The sequence below is a fragment of the Rousettus aegyptiacus genome, unplaced genomic scaffold, assembly GCF_014176215.1.
Source record: "Rousettus aegyptiacus isolate mRouAeg1 unplaced genomic scaffold, mRouAeg1.p scaffold_m13_p_6, whole genome shotgun sequence".
Classification (NCBI taxonomy): domain Eukaryota; kingdom Metazoa; phylum Chordata; class Mammalia; order Chiroptera; family Pteropodidae; genus Rousettus; species Rousettus aegyptiacus.
In genome coordinates, this window is record NW_023416309.1 from 111,674,697 (window position 1) to 111,700,983 (window position 26,287).

General features: G+C 56.8%; 1 protein-coding gene and 1 long non-coding RNA gene across 10 annotated transcripts; both read right to left on the reverse strand.

The window, feature by feature from the left end:
• Positions 1–537: 537 nt before the first annotated feature.
• EXOC7 (exocyst complex component 7) lies at positions 538–17,308 on the reverse strand. 8 transcript variants are annotated; one of them, XM_016127346.2, is made up of 21 exons: positions 17,158–17,308; positions 16,896–16,961; positions 15,595–15,779; positions 15,306–15,411; positions 12,579–12,801; positions 11,052–11,219; positions 8,139–8,231; positions 7,240–7,308; positions 6,171–6,316; positions 5,746–5,898; positions 5,379–5,477; positions 4,957–5,019; positions 4,589–4,655; positions 3,641–3,679; positions 2,886–2,951; positions 2,474–2,594; positions 2,132–2,227; positions 1,397–1,460; positions 1,152–1,193; positions 911–1,044; positions 538–714 (listed from the first exon to the last, which is right to left on the reverse strand). In XM_016127346.2, exons 1-21 carry the CDS (start codon positions 17,215–17,217, stop codon positions 612–614), a joined length of 2,163 nt encoding a protein of 720 aa, XP_015982832.1. In that variant the 5' UTR covers positions 17,218–17,308; the 3' UTR covers positions 538–611. The 8 variants fall into 8 exon arrangements, with proteins under 8 accessions (XP_015982832.1, XP_015982855.1, XP_015982848.1 ...); XM_016127369.2 differs by lacking the exon at positions 8,139–8,231; XM_016127362.2 differs by lacking the exon at positions 7,240–7,308.
• Positions 17,309–20,482: 3,174 nt separating this feature from the next.
• On the reverse strand, positions 20,483–22,844 carry LOC107501395. Of its 2 annotated transcripts, XR_001594756.2 has the most exons (3): positions 22,390–22,844; positions 21,246–21,359; positions 20,483–20,939 (listed from the first exon to the last, which is right to left on the reverse strand). It is a non-coding gene; the product is annotated as an uncharacterized LOC107501395 (long non-coding RNA). The 2 variants fall into 2 exon arrangements; XR_004951271.1 differs by having other exon boundaries at positions 21,246–22,844.
• Between the last annotated feature and the right edge of the window lie 3,443 nt (positions 22,845–26,287).

Genomic DNA, 26,287 nt, shown 5'->3' on the forward strand with positions numbered 1-26,287 from the left:
GGCTCTGCATTCTGGAGGTGTGCTGGGCCCTACAGGGCACAGAGAGAGCGCTCCTGCTCCTCCTGCTCCCGCCAGCTGGGGACAGAACACGCCCAGCCCTCACTAAAGGCGAGAAGAGGTCCATCCTGCTTGCTTCTGCCCCAGGCCTCTGGCTGCGGAGTAGCCTGCTCCTTTGAGCCCACCTGCGCATTTGGGCTAAAGTGGGGGGCTCCACCCACAGCTCTGCACTGGGCTGGCGGAGGAGTGGTCGCGCCCCTCTGCTCCTGTGCACACGAGGCAGCTGTGAGCACAGGCCTGTGTCTTCCTTCTCTGGCCTTTCCTGTCCTGAAACCATCACACGTCCCCTGCAGGCGCAGTCAGGGACAAAAAACCCGAGGTGTGCAGGAAGCCTGGTGCCCAGGAGAGTGCTGGTTTGGTGTGGAGTGGGGGCTGTGGGAAGAAGCAGAAGCCAGGACTCAAGGACCCAGGGACAGGTCTCCTAGCACGGGCAGGGAAGAAATGTCCCTGTCCCAAAGGACGGCAAACTCACCCGGCCCAGAGGCAAGTTAATACTGGTTTATGTGTCCAATGACATGGCCGGGCTGGTGCGACCGGGCAGGGACGGGGCGGGCTCAGGCGGACGTGTCGAAGAGGCGGTCTATCATGTCTCCCACCTGCTCCACGCGGTATTTGATGTACTTCTCGGGGTTCTTGGTGAAGGGCACGCTGCTGTACCTGACGAGGCACTGAGGTTGGGGGGAGGCCCAGCCCACCCCTGCTCCACCTCAGTCTAAGGCCCTCTCACTGGCGTGCCGGGGCCCCATACCGAAGCCCAGGGCACCGGATCTGCTGCCCAGACCCTACCACCCCCTCTGCATTTTCTCCATGAGCACGGAGGTCCCGTGGGGGGAGTGGGGCGCACGGGGCTCACCTGTGCAGGAAGGCCCCGTAGGTCTCCTTGACCATGTGTTTCTGAGCCTGGCGAATCTTGTCCCGCTGCTCTGTGTCGGGAATAGCCCAGGCCTTCTGGATCTTGCACAGTTCTTCGAGGCCGTCATTGAAGCCCTGGCCACCAAAAGGGTGGAAAGAGAAGCAACCCAAACACAAGCGTTTAGGTCTCTGCCGCTATGACCACAGGAGCGCGCGGCCAAGGGCACGCGATCCCCACTCACCTTAAATCGCTCCTTGATCATCTGCCGCTCCTTGTCCCGGAGCTGGGGGGCCGAGAGAGCTTTCCTCAGAGCAGAATCGATGGCCCCTGCCCCTCCCCAAACACCCGGGCCCGGCCCTCCCCGATGGCCACACTCATCCTCTATTCTCCCACCCCGGCGGGACTCCTGTCCATTCTCCCCCCGAGACAGGACGAAAAGTATCACGTCTGCCAGACGGCCCGCCCCATCCCCAGTCTTCAGCCCACCTTGACTCCCGGTTGGAACACAGGTAGATTCTTCTCAGCGATGTAGTCAGTCACCTTTAACCAGCTGCCGAGAGGGAGAGAAGCATGGGAGGGACACCCCAGGCAGCTGCTGCTTCCTGGGGCTGGTTTGTTTCCTTCTTAAATCTCTTCATCTACTGAGGGTGGGTGGGGAGGGCAGGAATCGATCTGGGTCACAATTAAGCAAAATGTAACTGAGAATTTTCCTGGGGAACACGTTTGAACTGCCCTCTTCAGAAATTAAGAACAAGCAACAAAGCACTCGATAAACTGAGCAAATACTATCAACTACGCTTCACGTCAGTACCAGGGCAAACTAAGACGGAGAGCAGATGAGAGAAAAGGAGGGGCCGGGGACAGAGGGACACAGACCCGGGAGGAGAACAGAGGGCACTGCAGAGCGAGGCTCGGCCAAGTTCAAGGGCTCCTGCAACCTTGCTCTTTGCTTGGGCCAAGTATTACCCACGCCTTTGGCAGTCAGCTCTTCAACTATTCTGAGCTTCGCCCTCGGCAGGCAGACTACTCTCTGAAGACGCGGGCACCGTGGGCCGGGAGAGAGCAAGCAGAGGTAGGAGAGGGGGGCTTCTATTAAACACGGGACTGGGTCCACAGGTGACAGTTCCCCATTACTGATGCCACTCCGACTAGGACTCTGAGAAGGAAGAGTGAGTGGTGGGAACCGGGGTGGCAGTGGGGGAGAGGGCCAGCCTCTCTCACCTGCGCTGGTAGGTCTTGATCTGCTGCTCGATATGCTCCCGGTAGGAGCACTCGGCAGTCTTCTGGGTCACGGCCACCAGCTGGATCAGCTCGGACCTGCGGCGGGGTAAGGGAGGGAGCAAAGAAGGATGCAGTTGGCTCCCAGGGCCAGCAGGCCCTGCCCCTCACGCCCCGCCTTCAAGAGCTCTAAGAAGGCAGCTGCACCCACGCCTTCCTGGGTCCTGGGACTTAGGAGAGGAAAACGCTGCCCTCCCCAACTGGACACGGGAGGGTACGGCCAGCCCCGGGAGGGCGGGTGCCGGACCAGGTGAGGGCCGCAGACCGGCACCTGCGCTCGCTTACTTCTCCAGGGCCTTGAGGATGTAGTTGTAGTTGTTGTGCAGGAAGATGGCGCTCAGAGCGGGGTCCTCGTACACCTTGGACTTGCTCAGCAAGTTCAACTGCAGGTTGCCCAGGACTTTACCTGCACAGGAAGGATGTGGCCACGCCCACATGGCAGTTTGACCAAAATGGCCCGATCTTGGGACCCACAAACCTGTTACTCCTCATCCCTCCCTGACTCCAGACTTCCTAAGCCTTGGGAGCCCTTTGCCCAGCTCCCTGGCCCCCAAACCAGAGGTTAGGTTGTAATCCCAAAGGTCAGGGGGGCTCAGGAGGATGACCGGGAACAGCAGGAAGGGGCAAGGAGAGGGGAGGGAGGCAGGGTGCAGGGTGCAGGGTGCGGGAGGCCGCCGGCCGGCCGGAGTGTACTCACAGATGTAGGTGCTCAGGAGGCGCTTGCTGAACTCAGAGCTGTAGCTGGTGGCTGAAGAACTGGTCTCTGTGAGGGGAGAGGTCCTGTCACTGCAGGGGCGATGGCCAAGACCCTCTCTGGCCTTCCCTCAGCCTGAGGGGCAACCGAGGAAATGCTGGGAGGGGCCCCTGGGCCTGCCTTCCTCTGGCAGATGGGACAGAAGGGTGCTCGGAGCAGAACTGGCTTCCCCCGTCCGCTGCAGGGAGCACTCCCTTGGACACCTTCTGGACCCCAGGGCAAGCCCCTCTATGGTGACAGGGTAGCCCATGATCAGCGGGACGGCTGGCAGGACAGGAGCGGGACAGCCCCTGCCCTTCAGCCTGCGACCCATGCTGGTGGTATCTACAAGGCCCACCTGTCCCATTCGTCAACGGCAGAGTCAGACTGGGCTCCCCCACCTCCCACCACCTCCTCTACTGGGCCCTGCGCAACAGAGGGGGCCTGCGGCCCACACAGAGTGGAAGGCCAAGGGGTGGGGGCGGGGAGGCGCTGGGCTAGCCTCGCCGGGCACTCGGGGTGCCGGCGACAGAGGACGCTGCCTGGGTAAGCTCGGAGACAGAAAGTGGCCATGCGGGGAGCTGAGGGCTGGGGGCACTCTGAAGGAACCCATGTCCCCTCTGACCCCCACTCCCCAAAAGGTCCTGAGTCTGTCCCAGTGCCTCTGTCCCCACGGGGCCTCCGGGGGGAGGATGGGGCCGCAGAGCCCTGCTGCTTACCTCGGGGGTCTAAAGGAATATTGTATGTGTCCCCAAGAACTACGGAGTGAAAGGCAGTGCGCGCAGAGGGGAAGGACGGAGAGACAAAGGCAGGAGAAAGATGCAAAGTGCAAAAACAGGTTAGAAACGGCGCGGCACCCCAACCGCTCCCCACGACAGCCAGGACGGACAGCAGGGCACACCCGGCTGGACCCGCCGAGGGCCGGGGAGCCCGCGCGCCGGGCAGTGGGGACCGGAGACCTGCAGGCCAGCGGCGGCCTTGGCTCCTTGGCCCCTGACAAGCCGGGCTGCGTCTCAGCGCCAGGATGGACCTGGAGACGTGTGTCTCCTCACGTGCCAACCTGGGGAAGTCACCGGGCTGGCCCTAAGATGCCAGCCCCCCAAAAAGGGTCAGTTGTGTGAGACTCATTAGAACAGGGGGGACCCCAACCCCCAGGCCGTGGACCGGCACTGGTCTGTGGCCTGTCAGAAACAGGGCTGCACAGCAGGAGGTGAGCAGCGGGCGAGCGAGTAAAAATTCATCTGCGTCTGCAGCCGCTCCCCAGCGCCTGCATCGCGGCCTCAGCTCCGCCTCAGATCCTCAGGCGTGAGATGCTCGTAGGAGCACCGGTCCCCGGTACCAAGAAGGCTGGGGACCGCTGCAGAGGACAGGTGAACCCGAGAGGAGCGGGAAAAATGCGAAAGAAGGGGCGAGGTGCGAAGGGCGAGTGTGCTCCAGGGGGGGCCGAAGGGATGCGGGTCGGGTCAGGAGGGCAGCGAACCCCTTTCCCGGGGCTCGGGCGCAGAGGGCCCGACCAGCTCAGTGTCCCGCCGCAGGCCGCATCTCCACCCCACCCCACAGGGCTGGAGGACACCGCACCACGGGTGGCCAGTGCCTACCCCCTGTCTCCAGGCAAGAGGGAGGAGGGGGTCACGGGGCAGGGGGCCCCGCTGAGAGGTGCCAAGTACCTTGGGAGGCCAGCATGGCGCCCGCTGTCTCCTGGAAGTCCAGGAGCTGCTGCAGGAAGAGGATGGCCTGCGTGGGGGAGAAAATGGGTCCAAGAAGGCCAAGAGCAGGACCCAGAGGCCAGGCCGTCTCCCACTATGCGCCGCCCCCCCGCGACCATTCCAGGGCAAGGGCAGGGCCAGGGGTCCGCCGGCGAAGGGGGGCCGCACACTTCGCGGTTCATGCTCCGGGTTGGCTTTCGGGGAAAGGCCCCGTCTGCCGGGGGCGCGAAGCCCTCCACTGTCCCTCCTGCCATTAGCTACCAGTAGCGAAGGCATGGGCGGCTCTGGGCCGGGCTGGGCCCCGCCAGGTGACCTTGGGCGGCACCTACGTTGCTTGTGAGCTCGTGCACAGTGCCATCCTTGGGCATGTTGTATTCCTTGTCCGGGTCATTCTGTGGAAAAGACAGCCCCACCCCCTGAGACAGCTTCCAAGGAGGCCTCTGGCCCACGCCTGCCCCGCAGCCTGCTGCTGGCGCCCCCTCCTGGCAGACAGGTGTCAGGCTGCCCCTCGGCACAAAGGGAAGCAAGACAGACGTTCTAGGCAACTGCGGCAGGCGCCTTACACCCCGGGCCCCTGGGAAAGAAAGGGAGGCAGGGGGCACCGACGGGAGGCTGCCGGCCAGCCGGCTTCGCCTCAGGGCAGACCTGCCCGCTTGGGGGCCGCTCTCGGAAGGGGTCCTTGAGCCAGGTCCCTGGTGGCCCTGCTCACGGCCCCGCGAGCTGGCCGTGGCAATGGGAGGAGCAAGCTGACCTTGATGTTGTCGGCGAAGTCCTCCAGCGCTTTGGCACCTACGGTCTCCATGGAGGTGATGAGGCCTGGCAGCTTGTTCTTGGTGCTGGCGGCCGTTCCCTGAGGAAGCACGCGGCTACACAGCGGGCCGGAGCCCCGGCCACTGTCCTCGGCTGCAGCCGGTGCGCGTGGCCCGGCCTGTTCCCAGACGCTTCCCTGCCCCTCACCCCACGTGGCTGCCTCTCTGGCACTCACGAAACCTGCGAGCTGCTTCCATTCACCCTCTGAGCAGAGGTGCGGGGTCAGAGAAAGCGGTTCTCCTGCGAGGCCATGCCAGGCGGTGGGATTCCTCCACCTCACGTCCCCAGGGGCCTCCGCACCCACGTACCTGGAGCACCTGGTCAAACTCGGGCTTGGTCTGCTTGAGGTGCCGCAGGATGGGGAAGACGGTGAGCACCGCGGAGAAGTCGTGTCTCACGATGGCCTTCCGGGCGGCGGACACGATGTTCTCCCCCTCGAGCATCAGCCCGTCCAGCGCGTCCTGAGAGGGGGACGAGGACACAGTTCAGGGAGGGGACAAGGAGTGGGGAGAGTTGGTTCCCAGGGACAGGGAGGGCACCTGCAAGGGCGCGGGTGGGGGCCAGCACGCTCCGATGGGGGATGGGGAGGTCCCGACAGGGACGCGGCACCCAGGACAGCTCCCTGGGACGCGAGGTGGAGGCGGTGGCTGTGTTTGGAGGCTACAGACAATAGGCCCGGCCCAAACTCGATGACGCCCTTTGCTGCGACGTCCGGTCAGGGGCAGGGCAGGACCTGTATCAGGGAGTCGAAGGTCTTCTTCTGATGGTGCTCGGGGATGACCTCCGTCAGCAGCTGGTACTCGCTCTGGGCCAGCTTGACGAAGGCGCTGACGCAGTGGATGTAGGCGTCGGTCTCCACGTCCAGCATGTCGTCTCTCCCTGGGGGGACGGCAGTGTCGCTGAGCGGCCGGTCGCGGGGCAGCCCTCTCCCTGCTATGGGGGCACAGGTCTCCCCAGCTCCTGGCCTGTGGCCCAGACTGGCAGCAGATGGGGAGGAGGAACGCTGCTCGGGCAGAAAGCTGAGGACGCCGGAGGCCCGACCGGGTTCGAGGGGCAAAGTCCGGCCTTTCTCCTGGCTTCGCTTTCAGCTCCGCCACGGACAGGCACTGGAGGTGGTGGGGACGCGGATAAAAGAACAAGGAGGGAAGCTTCCTGAATCCACGTCCTGGACAGCGTATGTCTGACCTTGGGGTTAAGAATTCTGAGTTGTACGGAAAGAGGGCAGCCAGGGATGGGCAGGCAGCAGCGCCCGCCTCGAGGAGGCGGGCACCTCCACCTCAGAAAACGCTGGGCCGCTGAAGGCAGTTACCGGCCTGGCCAGGCCTCGGGAACATGTAAGAAGGTGGCGGGCTACAGCCTCTGAGGCTAACTGAGAAGAGGCGGTATGAGCCCCAGGGAGGGGGGGCTCCCTGGTTGTCAGCTGCCCCGGGAGGAGGCTGGACCCCGCTCCTAGAGGCTGGGGTGAGGGCGCTGGCAGGCAACCTAGTTCTACGCGCCAAGGGATGGGCTCCCAGGAGGCAGAGCCTGGAGCTGTTGCTGGAGCCAGGTGTAAGGACGCCCTGCCCGCCTTCCAAGTTGTGGCCACTTCTCCCCTTGGCCCGGGCCCTGAGAGGCAGGTATGCACTCCCATCTGGAGAGAGGCAAGGAGACCTAGTGCCCAAAAGAGAGAGACTGGCGAGAGAGGCGACCGGGCCCGGCCCGTCCTCGGAGCAGCGCGGCCATTGGGGCCGGGCGGGGCAGGCCCTCTGGTGACTGCTGTGAAGGCGGCGGCGGCCGCCCTCAGGCTGGGCTGCGGTACTCACCGGCCAGCGGGCCGTGCTTGTCGTTCAGGGCCTCGGACAGGTGCTTAACTCGGAAATCATGCTCGTGACCTAGCGAGACGTCGGCCGCACAAACACAAGCAGCGTTTATCCAGGGGCCGGGTGGGCTGCCCCTCGGGGGGCTGGGAAGAAGCCCTCGATCTCCGGGAGGGGGTATGAGATGGGAGTTGGGGCAGGGACACCAGAGAGGGCTCTGAGCCCCTCCTCTGCCTCAGACCACCTTGGGAACAGCCGTTTCAAGCCTGACTTGCAGTGCCCTGCATCACCCTCGGGAGCTGGTTTCCCTGAGCCCAGAGGCCAAGAGAAAGCTGCAAGGACCGAGGGGTCTGGAGAGCTTCCAGCAGCCAGAGACCCAGTTAGACAAACGTCACTGTCGACCGAATGGGGACAGCCTTCTCTTGTTCCCCAGCATCATTCTTTTGAAGGAGGGTCAGGCCTCCCAGGGTGGGGCTGTCCTTCCTCTGATAGGAGAGATGAGGCCTCCCGTAGGCTGCCTGTCCCCATGCTGCATGTGGGGGTGCAGGGGGTGGCCAGGAGGCCTGGGCCGGCTCAGTCCTGCCACTGCTGGTCTGAGCGTGAAAGGGCTGCCCGTGACAAAGAACTTTCTATGAGTTCAAACAGGAGACAAGGACAGAGACAGGGAAGGGAGGGAGTGGGAAGTGTCAAGGAGGGCAGAGCTGCCGTCAGCCAGACAGGATCAGGCCGAGGGCCACGAAACCTGTCCCTGCACCTGCCACAGCGAGGGGCACAGGGACATGCAGTTCCCACCCGGCTCCCTTCAGGGTTTCTCCCGAGGCCCTCCTGGGGGGCTGAGGCTCTGCCCTGCCCCGCGAGCGGACACATGGTGGAGGAGGGACAGGAGAGGAACACGGGGTGGTTACCTTCCAGAGGAATGAGGTTAGAGCCCCCCTTTTTCCCATCTAGACCATGCTGGGAATACTGTTTCAGAAGGTTCTGAGCCTTCCGGATCGTCCCTGTCACCAGAGCCACACAGAGAGGAGGTAAGAAGACCTAGGAAACGAGTGAGAGAAAACAGCGGCGGCCCTCCACCTGCCCCCCGGCCCCGCGCCCGGCCCCCCGCCTGCAAGCACGCCCGGGCACCATCTCCCGCGGCAGGCCCTTCCCCGGGACCGCCGGAGACCCTGCGGACAGAGAGGAAGGCACGAACACACTGCGCTCTCCCCGCAGCCCTCCCGATTCTGCTGTGGATGCTCATGGCTCTGTTTCTGAGCTCATTTTAGGAAGTGCAGAGGGCGAAGATGAGGAGGACGGAGATCCACCAGCAGCAGCCGAAATAAAAAGTACTGCCGAGTGGCACCGAGATCAAAATAGATGAGGGCCGGAGCAGCTGGTGACGAAGCTCTCACGCCCCAAGGGCACGACCAGGTGGCGGAGCCTGGGGCACCTCAAAGCCGGGAGGCCCGCGCCCCTCTGCGGATGCCAGGCGGAGTTCTCTGGGCATGCTCGGGGCTGGGACTCAGCCATCGGCAGTCACCGGGAAACAGCGCCCAGGAGCTGGTGAGGCGGGGGACGGTGGGGGGCCTCCTGCGAGAACGGTGCCCGGGACGGAGGGCTTAGAGACCCGGAGGGCGCCCGGCCCCACACGCTGAAAGTACCCGAACATCGAACACCAAACACCCCAAACACCGAAGCAATCAGGGAAAACCCGAGCGCTGAGAGGGGTTAACAGAAGCCACCCTGCAGAGAGCAGAGGGAGGGCGGTGGGGAAAGGGCACATGCTCTTGGCATGGGGAGAAAAACAACAGTTAGTGTCACAAGTGAAAATGACAGAAACAAAACTGCAACGCCCCAGCCTCCGGGGTCGGCCACCTCTGTGGGAAGGAGACACCTCGGGGCGGAAAATGCGGGGAAATAACAGCCTTTCGAATAAAATAAGCGAGTATCAAAATGTACTGTGGGGAGGCGAGGTGCCCGGGGACATGACTCTGGTCCCTCCTCCCTGGGGGCTCCCGGTGCCCAGTCCCCAGAATCTCTAAGCAGTGAAGCTGCTTGGGTCCTGACGCACCCCACTACAGGCCGGAGTGAAAAGAGACAGGGTCTGGAGGGGCTTGCTTTGCGTTTGCACCACGCCACAAGGAGTCACTGGCAACCAAGTTCAAGGCCCCTGCACGGCACGCCTCCCTGCGTCAGTCCCGCTGCTGAGCCATCAGACTCCCGCCCGCCCCGCCCCCGCCCAGGAGCAGGCGGGCCGCCAGGCCGTGGGGAGCGCAGCCCGCCCGCTGCCCTGGAAGTGGGGCGCGGCTGCTGGTCCGGCAGCCGCCAAACTCAGGGGCCCGATTCCCAGGGACGATGCCGAGGTTGGTGTTTCACCACCGACCCGCCGAGGCCTCCCTGCTCCTCTCCCCAGAGCCAGGACCTGATGTCCCCAGGCCCGATTCCCTAGTTCCCGACACCAGTCCTCAGCCTGTCAGCTCCTGACAAATCTTGAAACCCCACAGAAATCGCGGGGGCCTTCCCAGCCAGTTTTCCCCCCGGGTCTATAAGCCAAGGACAGATCAGGTCCACTGTGAACCCCGAGATCAGATCCCTCCCCCGTGGAAGGCCCCTTCCCTGCATGGCCAGCAAGCACATCGGGTCCTGGGGCTTCCAGGGGCCCAGAGAAGAGACAGAAGAAGCGAGTGCAGAGCGGCCCAGGCCCGGACGGCCTCCCGGAGACAGCCCTGCCCAACACTCAAAGGCACAAGGTGGCTGACCGCGTGCAGGCAGCTGCGGCCGGGCAGGCTGGCTGAGCAGAGTCGCTATTGGCAGCAGGGTTTCTGGGTGGGCGGCCAGGACAGCCGCGCCGGAGGGGAGGGGGCAGTGTGCTTCCTTCCAGGGCCACCCAGCTCCCCCAACGCCTTCCCCACCGGCCCCCCGAGGGCAGCCTCTGCTCTCCATTTCTCCAAACCCCAAACAAGGCTGAGGAGGAGCATGCCCTCAGACACCGCGCCCTCTGAGGGGCGCGGGCAAATGAAGGGTGTAAGCTCTACACGAAGCCCGTTGTCCCACGGGCCACGCCCGGGGCATGTGCCTGCAGCGGCCGCTCACGCCAGAATGTCTCAGCCCCCAACCGGGCCAAGCGAAAACATCTCTTGGCAGCCGGAGGCGGCCGGTCTTGCCAAGCCGCAGCTGTTCACCTGGAGCACAGGCTGCACGGGACACGGTGATGGGGAGAGGGACAGGGAGCTGTTCACCTCGGACAGCAGCGACCCTCGGGCCGGGCCTCTCCCCGCTCAACACCCCTCCCTGGACTTGCCCACCACAAGGGACTATCTTCTTCAGAGAGAGGGGCGGGAATGTTTGCTCCTTTCTGGATTGACACCCGGGGTGGAAGTGTGCACCCTCCCCCATCCACTCCTCAGCCACGGGCGCTTCTAGCCAGTCCGGCTTCCTGGAGGGCGAAGGCTGCAGGGCCTGCTCCGTCGCATCGCTGTCTCGGCTGCGGCAGTGTGCTTGGCCTCCTGACAGAACCGCGAAGGGCAGGCGACGGGGCCCAGCATTGGCTCTGCCCTGGCGCCCGTCACCCTGCCTCTCCCCATCTGTGCCTCTGCTCCCCACTCCAAAGACACCTACGTAACGCCCAGAGTCTGCTGAGTTGATGAGCCTCACGTGATAGGGACGTGCTGGGTGGGCAGACACTTGCTTCCTGTCCTGCGTAGCTACAGTGGGGATGACTGTGAGGACAAGCTCTAGAGGGACACGTGGCTAACCCCAGAGTGGCTGAAAGCAATCCAGGTCCCATGCGACTTTCTGGCCTTCCGGCTGATGCTTAATGGGCTAGGGTGGGGACTCACCTGGCCGCTTGACGGGCTTCTTGGTGGGCGTATCCTTCCTCTTGTTGGGGACAGCAGGGGAGTAGGGGACCCCGGAGGAGGAACTGCTCTTCCGGAAATGCTCCTTCAGACCCCGGATGGAGCGGTCCAGCTGGCTGGAGCGAATCTGGTAGTAGACGTTCATGAAATCTGAAGAGAGACGGGGTGACGGAGCTGTGGCAGCCGGGGTCCCAGCCGGGCTTGCCGCGAGAACCTCCCCGTCCCCTCTAGAGCGGCTCTGCCAGGCAGCAGGGCCCACTGTCCCTACTTGCCAGCCCCTCCCAGCGTCTGACTGAAAAAACGCACCATATCCTCAGCTTTACAAAGAGCAAACTGAGAAAAAATTAAGGATTGCCTTGTCAAGTAGCCATGACAAACAAAATCAATGAAGAACAAGTAGTCACAGGACTGTCGACAGGGCCGTCAGCTGGCCCCAGCTTGGGGAGCGACTCGAAGGCAGGAGAGTTACAGACCTGTTTGGACAGATCTCCCCGTTAACTGCGCCTTGGAGGAAAAACCCCAGAGAACTCCCTAAATGAGAAAAGCAATTCACGCACGTAAGCTCAGCGCAGCATTATTTACCAGTTCTGAAAAACTGGAAAATCCAAAAACACAAGTGAGGGAGGAAAAAAAAAAAATACGGATACTGAGGTACATTCCAGCAGTTCCCAGGAAATGGATTGCAAGGAACCTCAACCCAGAGAATGGACCAAAGCACAGAGGCTCTGGCCGAAGGGCACCGAGGGCTCTGCAGGCTGTCCACGGGCTCCCCCGCCGACCCCAGTGGAGCCCCTGAAAACCTGCTGAGCCCCAGGCTCCCCCAGCTCAGCTCATGAGCCATATGCGCTTGTGTGGCCAATATGTAGTGGCCCTGAGGCCTGTCACCGCACAGTCCTCGAGGGAAGGGGGATGATTGTAATGCACACTGACGACCTGGCATGTGTACACACTAAGAAAGAGGATGGAGGACTAAAAGCTTAAAATGGGATATTCACTGGAATTTTGGAATTTCCATTTCCTAAATTTTTGCTTAACTCAAGATTTTTCTTTTTTTTCTTTTTTTTAAATCCTAGGACTGGCTAAAGAAATGATGGTACCACAACACCATGGAATATTATGCACCTGTTACACACACACACACACACACACACACACACACACACACACACACACACACGCTCGCCTGTGCTCTCAGTTGCAGAAGAATTTTTTGGAAGGGTATAAATAAACATGAACGGCACTCGTCTTTGGCTATAATATCGTAGGCATTTGGGAAAGGAGAAGATGGACTTTTGCTTTTCACCTGAGGCTTCTGTACTATTTGAAACTTTTATAATTAATCCAAAACGAAAGATATAGTTTATAAAGAAAAGCTTGGATCTGGATAGATTCACAAGTTGATACATAAACTGTAGGTTTATTGCTATACTGTTTCCTATTAAACTTCTTTTTAAAAAAGGAAACGAACCCAGGTGAATTAAAGAAAAAGGCCCCCCGGCCCGCACCCACCTTGGTTGTGGCCGTATTCCACCAGCCAGCGGGAGATGCGGATCACGTCCAGGAGCACGCCCTCGGGCAGGTGCTCCAGAGGCACCTCCTCCTGGACCTCCAGCTCGTCCTCGCCGCTGATCAGATCCAGGATGAGCACAGGGGAGACGACCTTGCTGTGCCTGGTCATCAGGCTGCGGAACTCGGACTCCAGAGATTCCTTCCCCCGCTCAAACAGCAGCTTCTGTGGGGACGGGAAGGAAGGGAGGGGGTCCACGGCTGCTTTGGCACTCAGCCAGCCCTTGCCTCCCGCCCCTCTCCTCTGCCTCACTTCCTTTAATCCAGGGAAGAAGGGCCAGGAAGACTTTTATTGTTATTTCTTTACCTCACATTCTCTCAAACCGTATGTTCACAGGTGAAACCCAGGGTTTTACAAGAAGTAGATGCTTCATAAATATTGGCTGATTATTTTCTCACTGTACTATTAATTTAGTCCAATTTAAAAAATAAATTGGACTATGTCATGTTAAAAACTTTTCCGCTGCAAGTGATGCCATCAAAAAAAGTGAAAAGACAACCCACAGAATGAGAGAAAATATTTGCAAATAGCATATCTGATAAGGAACAGGTACCCAGAACTGAAAACACAAAAAAGTGTGTTCACGAGGGTTTGTAGCAGCATTTTTTATAATAGCCAAAAAGTGGAGTGTCCATCGAGGGATGAATGGATAAAAAAAAATGTAGTACAGTCCCACAATGCAATGTTTTTTGGCAATACAAAGGAGTGATGTGCTGGCACGTGCTACAGTGCCGATGAGCCTTGCGAATAGCATGTTAGTGAGAGAAGCCAGACAGAAAGGCACAGACTGTAAGATTCCACTCATACGAGAAATCCACACAAGGCACTTCTATAGAGAACGGAAAACGGATTGGTGATTATGGAGGCCGGGTGAACAGGGGAGGGGCGGGGAGGGGTGAGCAGAAGCGTGACTCCGACATGTTCAGAATCCTTTTTCAAGTGATGAAGATGTTCTACAATTGATTCTGGTGAATTTTCTACTTTAAGTGGGTGAATTCGATTGTGTGTAAATCATATCTCATTAAGGATGTTAAAAGAGAGGGAGAAAGGAGTTGGGGTGTTTCTGCTTTAAAAAAAAGTCCTCTAGGATGGACCTATAGTTCCTTATCTTTTGTGTTCTCCTCCACCCCACCCCGCCCCCCACTCCCACATCCAAGTTCTAGCACAGAGCTCTTTACTCTGTGATCCCAACGTGGCAGTGACCCTCAAAAACAAAGTTCTCCAGGCCCCTGACATCCCAGTCTCTGAGAATGGGCTCCCCACCCATATGCTGCAGTTTACTGGTCATACTGGTGTGCCAAGGTATTGATCCCCTCAGTCCTCCAGGCAGCCAGGTGTGGCTGTGGGCAGCCAGAGACACGCAAACACCCTCATTCCTGACAGAGACAAGTGGGAGAAAAGCTGGGAAGTGATGCTTCCAGCAAAAGCCTTCCAGGCGGAAGAAGAGCCAATTTCCGGTCTTTGTTCCCCAGCCTGCTCCCTCTTCTGGGCAAGTCTACACCTTAGGGCTAGAGCTACAGTGCCATCGGGAAGGCACGCCAGGTGCCTGGGTCTACACTGGCCCTTCCCCTAACAGTCCTCATCCTCTTGGGTGTCCAGGTCCCTGTTCCCACCTTTTTTCCCGTTGGCATTCTCTCCTTTCCTCAATGCATTGAGTAAACTCCACTTCCTAGCCTCACCCCTTCTTGCTCCAGTGACCTAATGACCCCAATACTTGAACACAAAGATATAATGCAAAAAAATCAAACGTGAAAACATGAATGCGGACTATTCCCAGAATAGTCAAATTCATAGAGAAAGAATAATGGTTGCCAGCAGCTGGAGGGAGAGGAGGAAGGGGAGTTACTGTTTAAGGGATAAGAGTTTCGGTGTGCGGTAATGAAAAGAGTCCTGGAGACGGAGGGTGGTGACAGCTGCATGACAATGTGAAGGGACTTAACGCCAGTGAACTGTACACTTAAAATAGCTAAGAAGTGGATGGACGTAGAGGGCATCATCCTAAGTAAAATCAGGCAGACAGAGAAAGACAACTACCATATGATTTCACTTACACGTGGAATCTGAAAAACAGTGAAAGAACAAACAAAACAGAAACAAACTCGTAGATACAGAGAACAAATTGGTGGTTGTCAGGTGGGAGCAGGGTCGGGGGATGAGTGACAAGGTAAAAAAAACTAAGAAGTAGAAATTGCTAGTTATAAAATTAGTCACAGGGACGTAAAGGACAGCATTGAGAACACGGCCGGTAATAACTGTACGGTGTCCAGTCGGTACTAGACTTATCAGGGGGATGACTTTGTGAGGTGTATAAAATGTCCAATTGCTAGCTGCATGCTGTGTGCCTGAAACTAATACTATATTGTATGTAACTGGAATTAAAATGAAACTTTAAATCACATATTTTTTACCCAAATAAAAAACCACAAATGCATCTATAAAAATCAAATGTTAAATTTATATTTTATATGTAATTTATAATTTAAATTATACAAAGGTAATAAAAACGTATATCCATAATTCCTAAGACGGAGGTCTTGATGACTCCAGTACCACATTATACAGTTCTGTTTATTCTACTATATCCTCCTTTAAGCTGGCTCAGTCTCTCATGAGACCAGGGCATGGGCTGCTGTCCCCAGATCTCCCACATTACCCTGCTGGCCCCTTACCACTTTGTTGAGCTCTGGGCTGTCTGGGCTATTGTCCTGGAAGTACTCCACAGCCTTCTGAATCTTGGCCATGCTTCCCAGGTATTCTTCCAGCCTACCTGTGGGACTGGGAAGGGGAAGAGCCATATCAGCCTGGGTGGATGGGAGATGAAGCGAAGGATCAAGGGCATGGTGTTTGAAAGGGAAAAGAAGATCATTAACACAGGGGACTTCAGGCTCGACTATATTCTACCCCTAGGGCCGCTGGTCCAGGAAACATTAGAAATGTGACCCTCTGGCCCTAGCTCACCCCTCTTTGATGATCTTCTCAGTGTCAGTGGCCACATGGTAGTAGCTGATGACGTGGTCCAGGCAGGACAGAGTTTTTTCAACATTCTCCTGCAGCCGCTGCAGGTTCTCCGTTTGCTTGTGCACGGGGATGATGGAGTTCTCCAGCTTCATGAGGCGGCTCTCAAAGGATGACAGAATAGACACCTGCAGGGGACAGCCCCATCCTCTCAGATTGCTTCTACCCACCAACCAACTCATGGCATTTGCTACTTTTCTCTGGTTTTCTAGACAATAAGCTCTATGAGGAAAGGGACAGTGTGTATCTGTTCACCACTGTATCCTCAGCACCTACCATGTGCCCGGCACACAGTGGGTGGTCCAAATAAATTGGATAAAGTTTGGTCTGAAAGCAAGCCGAGCATCACATTAACTTCTCCTATGGTAATCACCACAGGATGGCGTCCCTTCCACTCTTTGAAGCCAAATCTCAATTTCTGTTCTCTCTGAGGCTTTCCTAGACTGACCAGGAAGTAGTTTCATTTAGAGTAGTCTCAAATGCATTGCAGGTACCTTCAAAACCCTCTCTCTCTAAAGGCGAATCTCATTAAATTACTAAATACCTACCTAAGTTCGTATTTACTGAATGTGTACTTTTCCAGTCCCTTCTATAAATAAGGAAGGAAACTTGTATTTGTTGAGCACCTATTGTATACCAGGTATTGTGGAAGATTTGTTCCCATGCATTAGCTTCTAGCACCTCACAACCACGTTGGGAGGTTGGCACTGTCTGTCTAATCAGATGAGTTAACTGAGGCTCAGAATAACCTGTCAGGAGCCACACACAAATACCTGGAGGGTGAGGACAAGATCCTAGATGTCTGACTTCAGAGCTGTTATATTCCTAAAGCTCTCTGGGGGTGATGGCTGAGGCTTCGCTGTCCTCAGTAATCTGGAAGTGCTGACCCTGCCCTTCCACGGACACCTGAATTGAGGATTCACGTGACCAGTATCCAGCCCACCAAAGTCAGTGTCGCCACACGTTTGCGGAAGGAGAGAAGAAAGAATGGAGAGCTGGGACCGAAAGCCGCGAGGTCAGGCCAGCGGGGGCTGCCGCTGCCGCAGCCGCAGCCACAGTGAAGAGGCAGCGGAAAGGAGAAGGGAGCTCGTTAAGAGACATGCCACACTGTTGCTAGAGAAACCCACACGTTACCATCACTACCTAGATCGGAACCCGGGCCTTATGGACCCGAGCTGCAGGTCGCAGGGCCCCCCTCCAAGGTCTGGCGGCCTGTCAGCCCTTCCCGGCTGAGGGTTACTCACCATGTTCTTGGTGAGCTGGTCGCTCTTCTCCAGGCTGTCTCGGATGAAGGACAGTGTCTCCTCCTCCTGCGGGAGCGGAGGGGACGACATGACCAGAAGCTGGAGGCTAAGGAGGATCACCGTCGCGGCCTAGGCGCCTCGCCCCCAACCCCATCACCTCGCAGGGAATGCTCCCTCCCACCCCGGTGCTCCCTCCCACCCCGGGCCCAAGTCTCGGCCCCTTTCCGCACCTCCTCCCCCGCCTCCCCAGCCCCAGTCCCACCTGCTTCAGCTTGTCCTCTATTTCCCGCCGCCGGGCGGACGCCTCCTGCGGGGGAATCATCCCTGCGATCCTGGGCTCCCACTTCCAATGTTTTGTCTCGGGGAGCGTGCCCTTTCGGCTTCCGTCCCTGTCACACCCACTTCCGCCCTTGGCCCCGCCCCGAAGCGGGCTGGCGGCGCCATGTTGGGAGTGGCAGGCGGAAGTGCTCCCTCGCGAAGTCCCGCGATGGGCCGGGTCTGGTGGCCATCTTGGGTGTGGCCGGGAAGGGTGGCAGAGGTGGACCAGCCCCAAGAGTTTCATTCGGTACTTAACCTCTCTGAACAGCCCTCAGCCCATAGTAGCTGCTCAAGAAAAATATTGATAAGATCTTGTTCTATAGGTCTTAGAATGGGAATCCTCTACGATTGTGAACAAATGCACTTAACTTTGTACAATATCATTGCATTTTTGTAAGTGAACTATACATGTATGTGCTTTTTCTGTATTTTCTCAAATTTACTTCACTACTAAGTATGATTAGGTAGCCACCTGCCATGTACTGAGAGCCTTCTGTTTGCCCATCTGTGTTACAAACACCATCCTTGCTGGTTGTCTTGTCTAATCCGGATAAACTTTGGGCACAGCTGTTGTCTCGCTTCTGCAGGATGAGGAAGTTCAGGCTTAGAGAGGTCAGCTGCACAAAGTCAACACAGCTGGCTGGGAGAGGGCCCTCTTCTAACAACCCCCTCCCCAAGCTGGGTAGCTCAGGGGTTTTGTTTGTTGCTATGCAAAGCTGCCAATTTGGTTTTCAAGAAAATCCATTGTGACAAGCAGGTTATATTTCATATCTAAGAAAAGCAGACATGAGTTTTAATTATTCCCGGCCCAATGTCGGGCATGTGTTGACAAGCAGACACTGACTCAGTGAAAGCTCTAGTTTCCCTACTACGCTCAGCATGAGCTGCTTTAGCAAAAGGAGCAAGTGGTGTTTCAGTTGCAGCCTCAGAAGCAGCCTTGATCTTCCTTCGCAAGCTTGTGCACAACTCAAAATGCCAATTGTAGCCAAGCCCCCTCCCCCCCCCCCCGCCCCCACACTGTAGGCTCTGACTTTCTCTTTCCAGAGGGAACGAGCGAGGAAAAGCTCCCCCTCCACCCCCTAAGGACATGTTCTTTGGTTTGGTAACTTCCTTGTTCCAGACTTTGTGCTCTTTCCGAGGAATCATGTGTAACATTCCTCCAAATTAATATATCCTGGCTCTAGCCATACTGAAAATGTGTATGCAATGACACAAACAAGCACAACAGTGTATGTTTCCTGGGATTGTAGCCATTTAAAAAACAAACTCAACGACAGAAAAACAATTCAGGGAAACAGCACAAAACACCCAAATGATAAGCAGAAGGGCACGAAGGCTCTTCAGTTTCTCGGGTTTCTAAAGACGGTGAATTTAAATTACCTTTCTATTAAAACACTTCTAAGAAAACCAATTTTACTTCTTTCTGTAATAATAAAAAAATAGTCTTTTTTTCCTCATTTAGAAACAACCAGCCATCAACAGTGGCATCTGGCAGAATGATCAGGACGATTTTTTATTTTTTTCCCCTTGAAATCCTCTTAGATATAAAATGAGAGAAAGAACCAAAGTGTGCAAAGCCCAGGAGTGGGCGGCCCATCACATGCTTTCCTCTAAGAAAGAGAGAGCAAAGGAAATTTTAGCACGCTTTCAGCCACCTCTGGGCTCAAATCTTTAGTTTGGTTTTAAAACGGTTTCTTAAATGTAATCCTCTTCAAACTGTAAGAAAGGCATATGGTGATAAACAAAAGGTGCCTCCTCATCCTTGACCCCTAAGCATTTCTGTCTCAGAAGTAACCGCAACTATGACTTTCCAGATGTGTTCATACGAATCCAAGCATATTATACACAGAATGAGCTCTTCTTAAAACACACACACACACACCCCACAAATGCGATCACATTAAACATACTTTGCCGTAGCCTGCATGTTCACTTAACACTATATCTTGATCATCTTTCAGTATTACTATTAGATATATACTCTATTCTCTGCATAGACTTTCATTTAATAGATATATTGAAGTAGTCTTCTCATTAGTAGACACTTGGGTTGTTCCAGATTTTTTGCTGTTGGAAACTCTGCCCGTATGCACACATGGCATGTGTATGACCACTCTACACAGACATCTATACATTACAAAATTAAAAGGTATATACGTTTAAAATTTTTATAGATATGTACAAATTGCCATCCAAAATGATTGAACTAATCTATACTTCCAATACTAAGGAAAAAATGTACCTATTCTGCACACCTTAACCCACACTATGTATGATCGAACTTTAACATTTTTGTTAATCTGGTCTATGAAAAATGGAATTTCGTGTTTAATTTTGAACTAAATGAAAAGGAATGCAGTGAAAATGAGGCTTAGAAAGAAATTACTAGCATTGAATGCATACCTTAAAAAAAAGATCCAAAGTGAATAATCTAAGCTCCCATCTTAGGAAACTAGAAAAAAGAAAATTAAATCCAAAATAAGCAGAAGAAGTAATAAAAATTAGAGCAGAAATCAATAAAATTGAAGACAGGAAATCAAGAGAGAAACATCGAGGAAATCAAAAGTTGGTTCTTTGAAAAGATCAACAAAATTGATAACCTCTAGTCAGGCTAATCAAGAAAAAAGAGAGAAGACACGAATTACTAATACCAGAATGAAATAGGGGGCATCGTTACTGATCCCATGGACAATAAAAAGCTAATAGAGAAATATTATGAACAATGCTATGCCCCCAAATTTGGTAACTTAGGTGAAACAGACCAATTTCTCGAAAGACCCTATCTACCAAAGCCACACAAAGAGAACTAATCTGAAGAGGCCTATAGCTATTAAAGAAATTGAATCAGTTAATAAGCTTCCAAAACAGAAGGCACCACGCCCAGATGGTTTCATTGCTGAATTCTACCAAATAGTTATGGAGGAAACAATACCAGTTCTCTACAATCTCTCTCAGAAGACAGAAGTCGAGGAATACTTCTAAACTCATTCTATAAGGTCAGCACTACCCTAATAGTAAAACCAGTGAATGACATTACAAGAAAGAAAAACAACAAAACCAGTATGTCTTATAAATACTGTTGCCAAAATAGTCAAAATATTAGCAAATAAAATCTAACAATGTATAAAAAGAATCACACACCATGACTAAATGGGAATTATTTCAGGTGCGCAAGGCTGGTTCAACTTAATGGTACAATTTAATTATATAGTCAATGTTTAATATTTCCTTCTTGGCCTTTTTTTCCCTGCCTCAAGAAACTTCCTAGATAGTCTCATTTTGTTTATTTTTTTCAGGTGATCTTCAAAATCATTTTTACAACTGTAAATTGAATGTCCGCTGAGTAAACTGGTTTGAATTCATGTCCTCAAAGAGTCCGGGACATCACCAGGACATCACGCCCTCCTGAGGGATGGAGGCAAAGTGTGACCCTGGAAAGGAAGGGTTAGGGGGCTGGGGGGCTGGATCGGAGTCCTCCTGTGAAGCGGCCAGCAGAGAGCAGGGCCCACTGCCAAAAGAAGGACCTCACAGGCAAGGGCTGGAGCCAAGGCGAGGCCAGGCCCAAACTGCCCCGCTGAGGGCAGATCAAAGGCAGGCAAGAGGCTCTGGTCTTCACAGCTGAGTGACAAAAGTGAGGGCAGATGGCATCATGTGGGCGACAGGAGACCTGAGCCGGCCTCTCCAGGGCTGCCTCCCAGCTCCACACGGAGAGGGTGCCCAGCAAATCTATGACGAACAAATAAATAATTACACGATGACTAAATCCAGGAGGGCGAGGGAGGGGCGGGGGCACGGAGGGAGGACCGAAGGGGTGAGATAAACTCCTGGGTACGGACGTGTCCCAGAGTGGGGCATCGAGGGGAAGGAGGTTGGGTGTGCCTTTCAAAGCAACTGTGAGCCTCCCTGCCCCGAGAACCACAGCAGCTACTCGCAGGGGATAGAAGCTGTACCCAGAGATGTGGCTGATAAGAATCCTTGTTCCTTCCTGCCCCTTCGTGGACCATCCCCCAGCCTCCCACTCCAACGTATCACCTTACGGGCCCCAGGAGACGTCTGTGGACTAGGTTGGGGCCTGGCTTTGCACATGTGTTCCTGTGGGAATAAGTTCCACGTGGTGGCTGACTCCTGTGGAAACCACAGCCGCTGCTATGATGGCACAGAGGGAAAGAGTGACAGGCCAGGTGTGAGGCCAGGTGTGAGGTCAGATAGGCCTAGTCCGCTCCCAGCCCTGCCACCCACCAGCTGTGTGTCTTCGGCCAAGGAAGGGCCCCTCTGCATGACATATCACGTGAATTAAGTGACATGGCCAATATGAAGGACCTGGTATGTAGTAGGTGCTCAAGAAATGTTAGGGAGTTTCCACCCCAGTTCTTTGTGGGCCTTTCCAGCTCCAGCTGGGGTCTATGAGGAACTGAGCGGGTTTCTGCAGCAGGCGCTGCTTTGAACACTAAATCTCAACAACGCTGGAGAAAAAAGTGACCTGAGTTCCAAACTGTCAATTTATCCAGAACCTTCAGAACCCCCAACCTCCTGGCCGTCCCCCAGAACATCGAGTCGCTGACAGCGCCTTGCATGGCCTGCCCGGGGGGCCACTCCTGAAGATGAAGGAAACAGAATCACGAGGCCGTAAACGCCAGATACTGGATGGGTTGTTTAAAGAGCAGGGGCCACAGGCACTGGCTGAGAGGACATGTGAGTGACATCTCCCACATGCTACTGGCCAGGAAGTAAGCCTATGGTATGAGTCCTACCAGGTGCATGGCACCATGCCGAACCTTTACAATGGTTATTCCTGGAGCCCTCGCAACGACCTGTGTGTGTGTGTGTGTGTGTGTGTGTGTGTGTGTGGCGGGTGGGGGTGGGGGTGGTAATTTATTGTCTTTACAGAAGGGGAAAACAAACTCAAGTGTCCAAAAGGTGCCACAGCCAGGCCTGGAAAGCAGATGGTCCATTTTGTCCCACATGCTGCAGGCCGGCACACACAGAAATGTCAGAATGACCTTCCTGGGACTGGCTGGAACATTCTAGAACCACAGCCTCAGTCTCACCTGGCAGGATGGTGCACCTGGAGGCTGTATAACAGCCGGGGCTCCTGGCGAGCTCCTGAAAAAATCTGGCCAGGGGCCTTTTAGATCCCACAGTGGGAGAGTGGGTGTAAGAGACACCCAGCTATTACCTTGCCGTTGGCTGTCCACCTGCCACAGCCCCTCTGCTGTCCCTGGTCAACTTCTGCCTCCAGGACACCTGCTCTGATACCGGCTGCCAGGCAGGAGACTCTCACCATCTGAATCTGGAAGATGAACACCACTTGAGGGAAATTATCCTATTAGCTTTTCAAACTCCGGGAGGGCAGGGGTTTGCTTTCCACCCAGGGGCGAGGCCTGGCAAGAAGCCAGCGGCAGAGGCCCAGTCCTCAAAGGCCAGACGATTCTTCATGGCTCCCGACCCTCCAGGGGCAGGGGGGCCACTTCCTGTCCCTTTAACTCTAGCTCAATTCTCCACCTCTGGCCTGACACACACACACACACACACACACTCCCTCGCGCTCCACTTGCGACCACAGGCTTCCCAGCGCGTCCCCGTGCAGGCTCTGTGGAGAAATGTGCGAAGTCTGAGCGACATCTGCCCTCCTCCCACCTCTGCTTGTAACGACATCGGCCCCTTCCCCAGCCCCTTCCCCAGCCCCCTCTCCCTGGGGCAGCCTCGGTCTCCAGGCCTCTTCGTTAGGACGCCCCTCCCGCTTCCCATAAACCTCCGAGCGGGTGTCGTGCCCTCGGCCGTGCCGCTGGGGGCGCGCTGCCCCGCGAACCCCGGAGCCGAGCCCCGGCCTGCGGAGCCGGCCGCCCGGGGCCGCGAGGGGGCGCCCGACACCACCTCTGCGGGTCCGGGGCTGGAACCCCCGAGAACGTCCGGGGGCGAGGAAGGGGAGGACAGAGGCCACAGGGCAGGCGGGTGGGTGGACACAGAGAAAGGGGGTCAGGAGGGGGCTCTGAAGAACAGAGGAACGTGGAGACCAGGAGACAGCCCCAAAACTAGGAAAATTCGAGAGAGCACGAAGGAAGGAACTGCGGGGAGAAGGACAGGAAGGGAGCAGAAACCAGGTGGCCGGCGCCACCGCTCGCGGCCTTTCTACCGGCCTCCCGCTCCCCCTGTGCCCCCGACAGGCGGGAAAGGGGGATCTGGGCCGGCGGGCCGTCGTGACGTCAGCCGCCGGTACCCGCCGCATTTTGGCCCCGCGGCTCCTGGCAAAGTAGGACGCGGGCGGCCGGGTGGCCCTGCGCGGCCGTGCCGCGCGACCCGCGCAGCCACTGCGCACCCCGGGCGCGCTCCCGCAGCTCCGCGCGGCCCCGCGCCCTGCAGCCCCGCGGGCGCGCTCCCGCCGCCCTGCAGGCCTGGGCGTGTTCTCACAGCCCGCACCCCTGCAGGCTCTGCTCCCCTGGGGCCGCGTGCCCTGAACGTCGTGACTCAGCGCTTTCGTGATGCTGGGTTTCAGAGGGCCGTCTGAGGGCGCGGGGCCGCGGGGCCCCCCAGGAGAGGAATGGGCCGCCCGCCACTCATGCCCTCTCTCTAGGCGGGGTTGGGGGCAGGTATAATCGCTTGTTCATTAACTTGTTCATTAATCGCTTGTTCATTAGGGCGCTGACGGAGAACCTACTGTAGGCAGCAGGAAGAGGGCTGGAGGGGCCCACAGCCTGTGGGGTGCATCCGGGTCCCTCCTGCTGCCTGAGTCTGCAGATAAGAAGATAGACCTCTTGGAGATGTTTGGGAGTTTGGGGCGCACTGCAAGCCTGTGGGATGCAGGCTGCAGGAGAGACAAAGGGCTCCTGGCCTGGGCTGGGGGAAACAGGGTCCTGGCCACCAGGACAGATTGGGGTGACCTTGGGAGGCTCAGGTGTGTAGACAAGATTTTAAAGAATGGGAAGAGGGACCCCCAGGAAGAGGGGCTGGCCTTACGGCAGCTGGGAAATAGGTGTCCAGAGAGGAGAGGGTAGTGGTTGGGAGTGGGGGCGTAGCCTCAGGGGCCCCAAATTGGCCAAGGTGAGGCCGTGTGTGGTGAAGAGCCTCAGCAGGGCGGCCTGGAGCAGGGACACAGTGAGCAGGCTGCCGCGGCGGTCCAGGCAGTAACGAGAGTGGACGCGGGGCAATGGCAGGGACTGGCCTGGCTCGGGCGGCAGAGGGAGCCTGCGGGCCGAGCTGAGACTGGTGGGCGCTGCCCCTGTGATGGGGAAACCAGCAGGCCTCCTTCCCTGACCTGGGAGCTGCCCCGGGCAGGGCACGGAATGAGATGACCCTTCCCAGGGCCCGGGGGTCGGGGTTCCCACCGCACTCCTGGGGCCCACTTAGTGCTCCTCTGTACATTTGACCTTCTGCTGTGTGCATGTCCTTCGCACCCGTGGAAGGGTCCCCCCGTCTGTCTGAGATTTGTCGAATGAATGAATGAGTGAACGAATGAGCGAGTGAGCAGAGAGAGGCCAGTGACGGCGTATGTGGTCATCGGTGCGCAGGACACCACGCACGGGCATGTCTTCAGCACGGGCTGAGGAGGAGGGCTGGGCTGGGAATTGAAGCCTGGGGTCCCCGAGGGCAGGGAGGACAGGCCCCAGTTGCTCTCTTCCTGGATCCCCACTGTCTGCCTAGCTCAGAGCTCTGGCTTCTGGACCTAGCTCTGCCGATAAGTCACCGTGAGAATCGGGGTGCGCTCTACACCCCCTCCATTCATTCCGCCATGCTCTGTTGAACCCACACCATGTGCCACTCCAGACTCCTGGCGGGTGCCGTGGAGAACTGGGCACTGCCTCTGCCCTCCTGGAGACCCCCATCCCCGGGAGGGGCACACACACTGCCAACGCAGCGAGATGCGGGGTGCTCGAGGCCTGCAGGGAGTGGAGAGGTGACAGATGTCCAGATGGGTCCCCGGCTAACAGCTCAGAAGACAGCCCCATCTGTACTGACAGCCTTAGAGCTGTGTCCTCTGTGACTCAGTTTCCTCACCCATAGGTGACACCGGAGGCCCCTGAGGTTCATGCCTCTATGACAGGCCCTTTCCAGCTGCCTCCTACCTCCCACAGAAAGGGCAGAGAGAGCGGGCTCACTCTACACCAACTCCCCCAGGAGTCTGGGCCTGTAGACCCCTCTGACCAGACATGGCCCAGCCAGCTGCCGTGGTGGCCTCCTGGAGCTCAGGGCCCGGCCCAAGACCTCCCCCAACACACCCCAACCCCAGACAGCAGCAGAGAGCCCTGAGCGGACAGTTCGTGCCGGTGGCAGGGGAAGGGCATGAGGGCCGAGCAAGAAGAGGACGGAATCCCCAATACTTGTCCTCTGACCTTGAGTCATGCAGCAGACCGCTGGGGTGAAGCCAGATAAGGGATCGCGATGGAGGTCAACCCACACATTTGAGTTCTACATCCAGCAGATAAAAGGGCTTAAGGTTGAGAGTGGACCGTGGGAGGTCAGCTTTCCAGGAGTCTGGCCAGCTGGAGGCAGAGCGAGTGTCCAGGGACGCTGCTCCAGCCTGACCCACCCTTCCTTGAGGAGGTGGCACCGTTGATTTGGGTACCAGCCTGGGGGGCCCAGCATCTGTAGCCAACTGTCTTCTCAAGTGGAAGTTCAGGAAGGGTTGGCATGAGGTCAGGACGGTGGCGTTCCACTAGCGGGGGCCAGAGTTGGAGACACGGACCACAGGACCCTGAAACTAAGTCAGGGAGGAGGTTACCCGGGTGAAGGGGGAGAGTGGGAGGGTGCTCATTCAAAGTAGGGCGCAGGGGTAGAGGACGGAGGGTGGAGACCATGGCTCTGCGTGTCTGGTCACAGAGGGAAGGGTCAGTGGGGAGGCGAGTGTGAGCCGGGCCAGGACTTGATTGTGCTCACAGGGCCTGCGGATTCTTCTGTAGTGTAGGAAGGCTCCGCAGCGTTCTCTACAGATGAGTGACGAGTGCCCTTGAGAGGGGTCACAGTAGCCCCCAAACCTCCCCAGTCTTGAGCAAGCCAGGAGGTGGGTCCCCACCTCCATGCGTCGCCCACTCTGCCTGCGGACACCTCTCCTCTCTGCGTCCTGCCGAATACCCACCATG

Excerpts from the sequence above, each read along its gene's own strand:
- EXOC7 (XM_016127346.2), bottom strand. The coding sequence starts at position 17,217 with ATGATTCCCCCGCAGGAGGCGTCCGCCCGGCGGCGGGAAATAGAGGAC. Across the intron at positions 16,962-17,157 it reads TAGAGGACAAGCTGAAGCAG|GAGGAGGAGACACTGTCCTT; the intron begins GTGGGACTGGGG and ends CCGCTCCCGCAG. Across the intron at positions 5,020-5,378 it reads ACTTCGCCGACAACATCAAG|AATGACCCGGACAAGGAATA; the intron begins GTCAGCTTGCTC and ends TCTTTTCCACAG.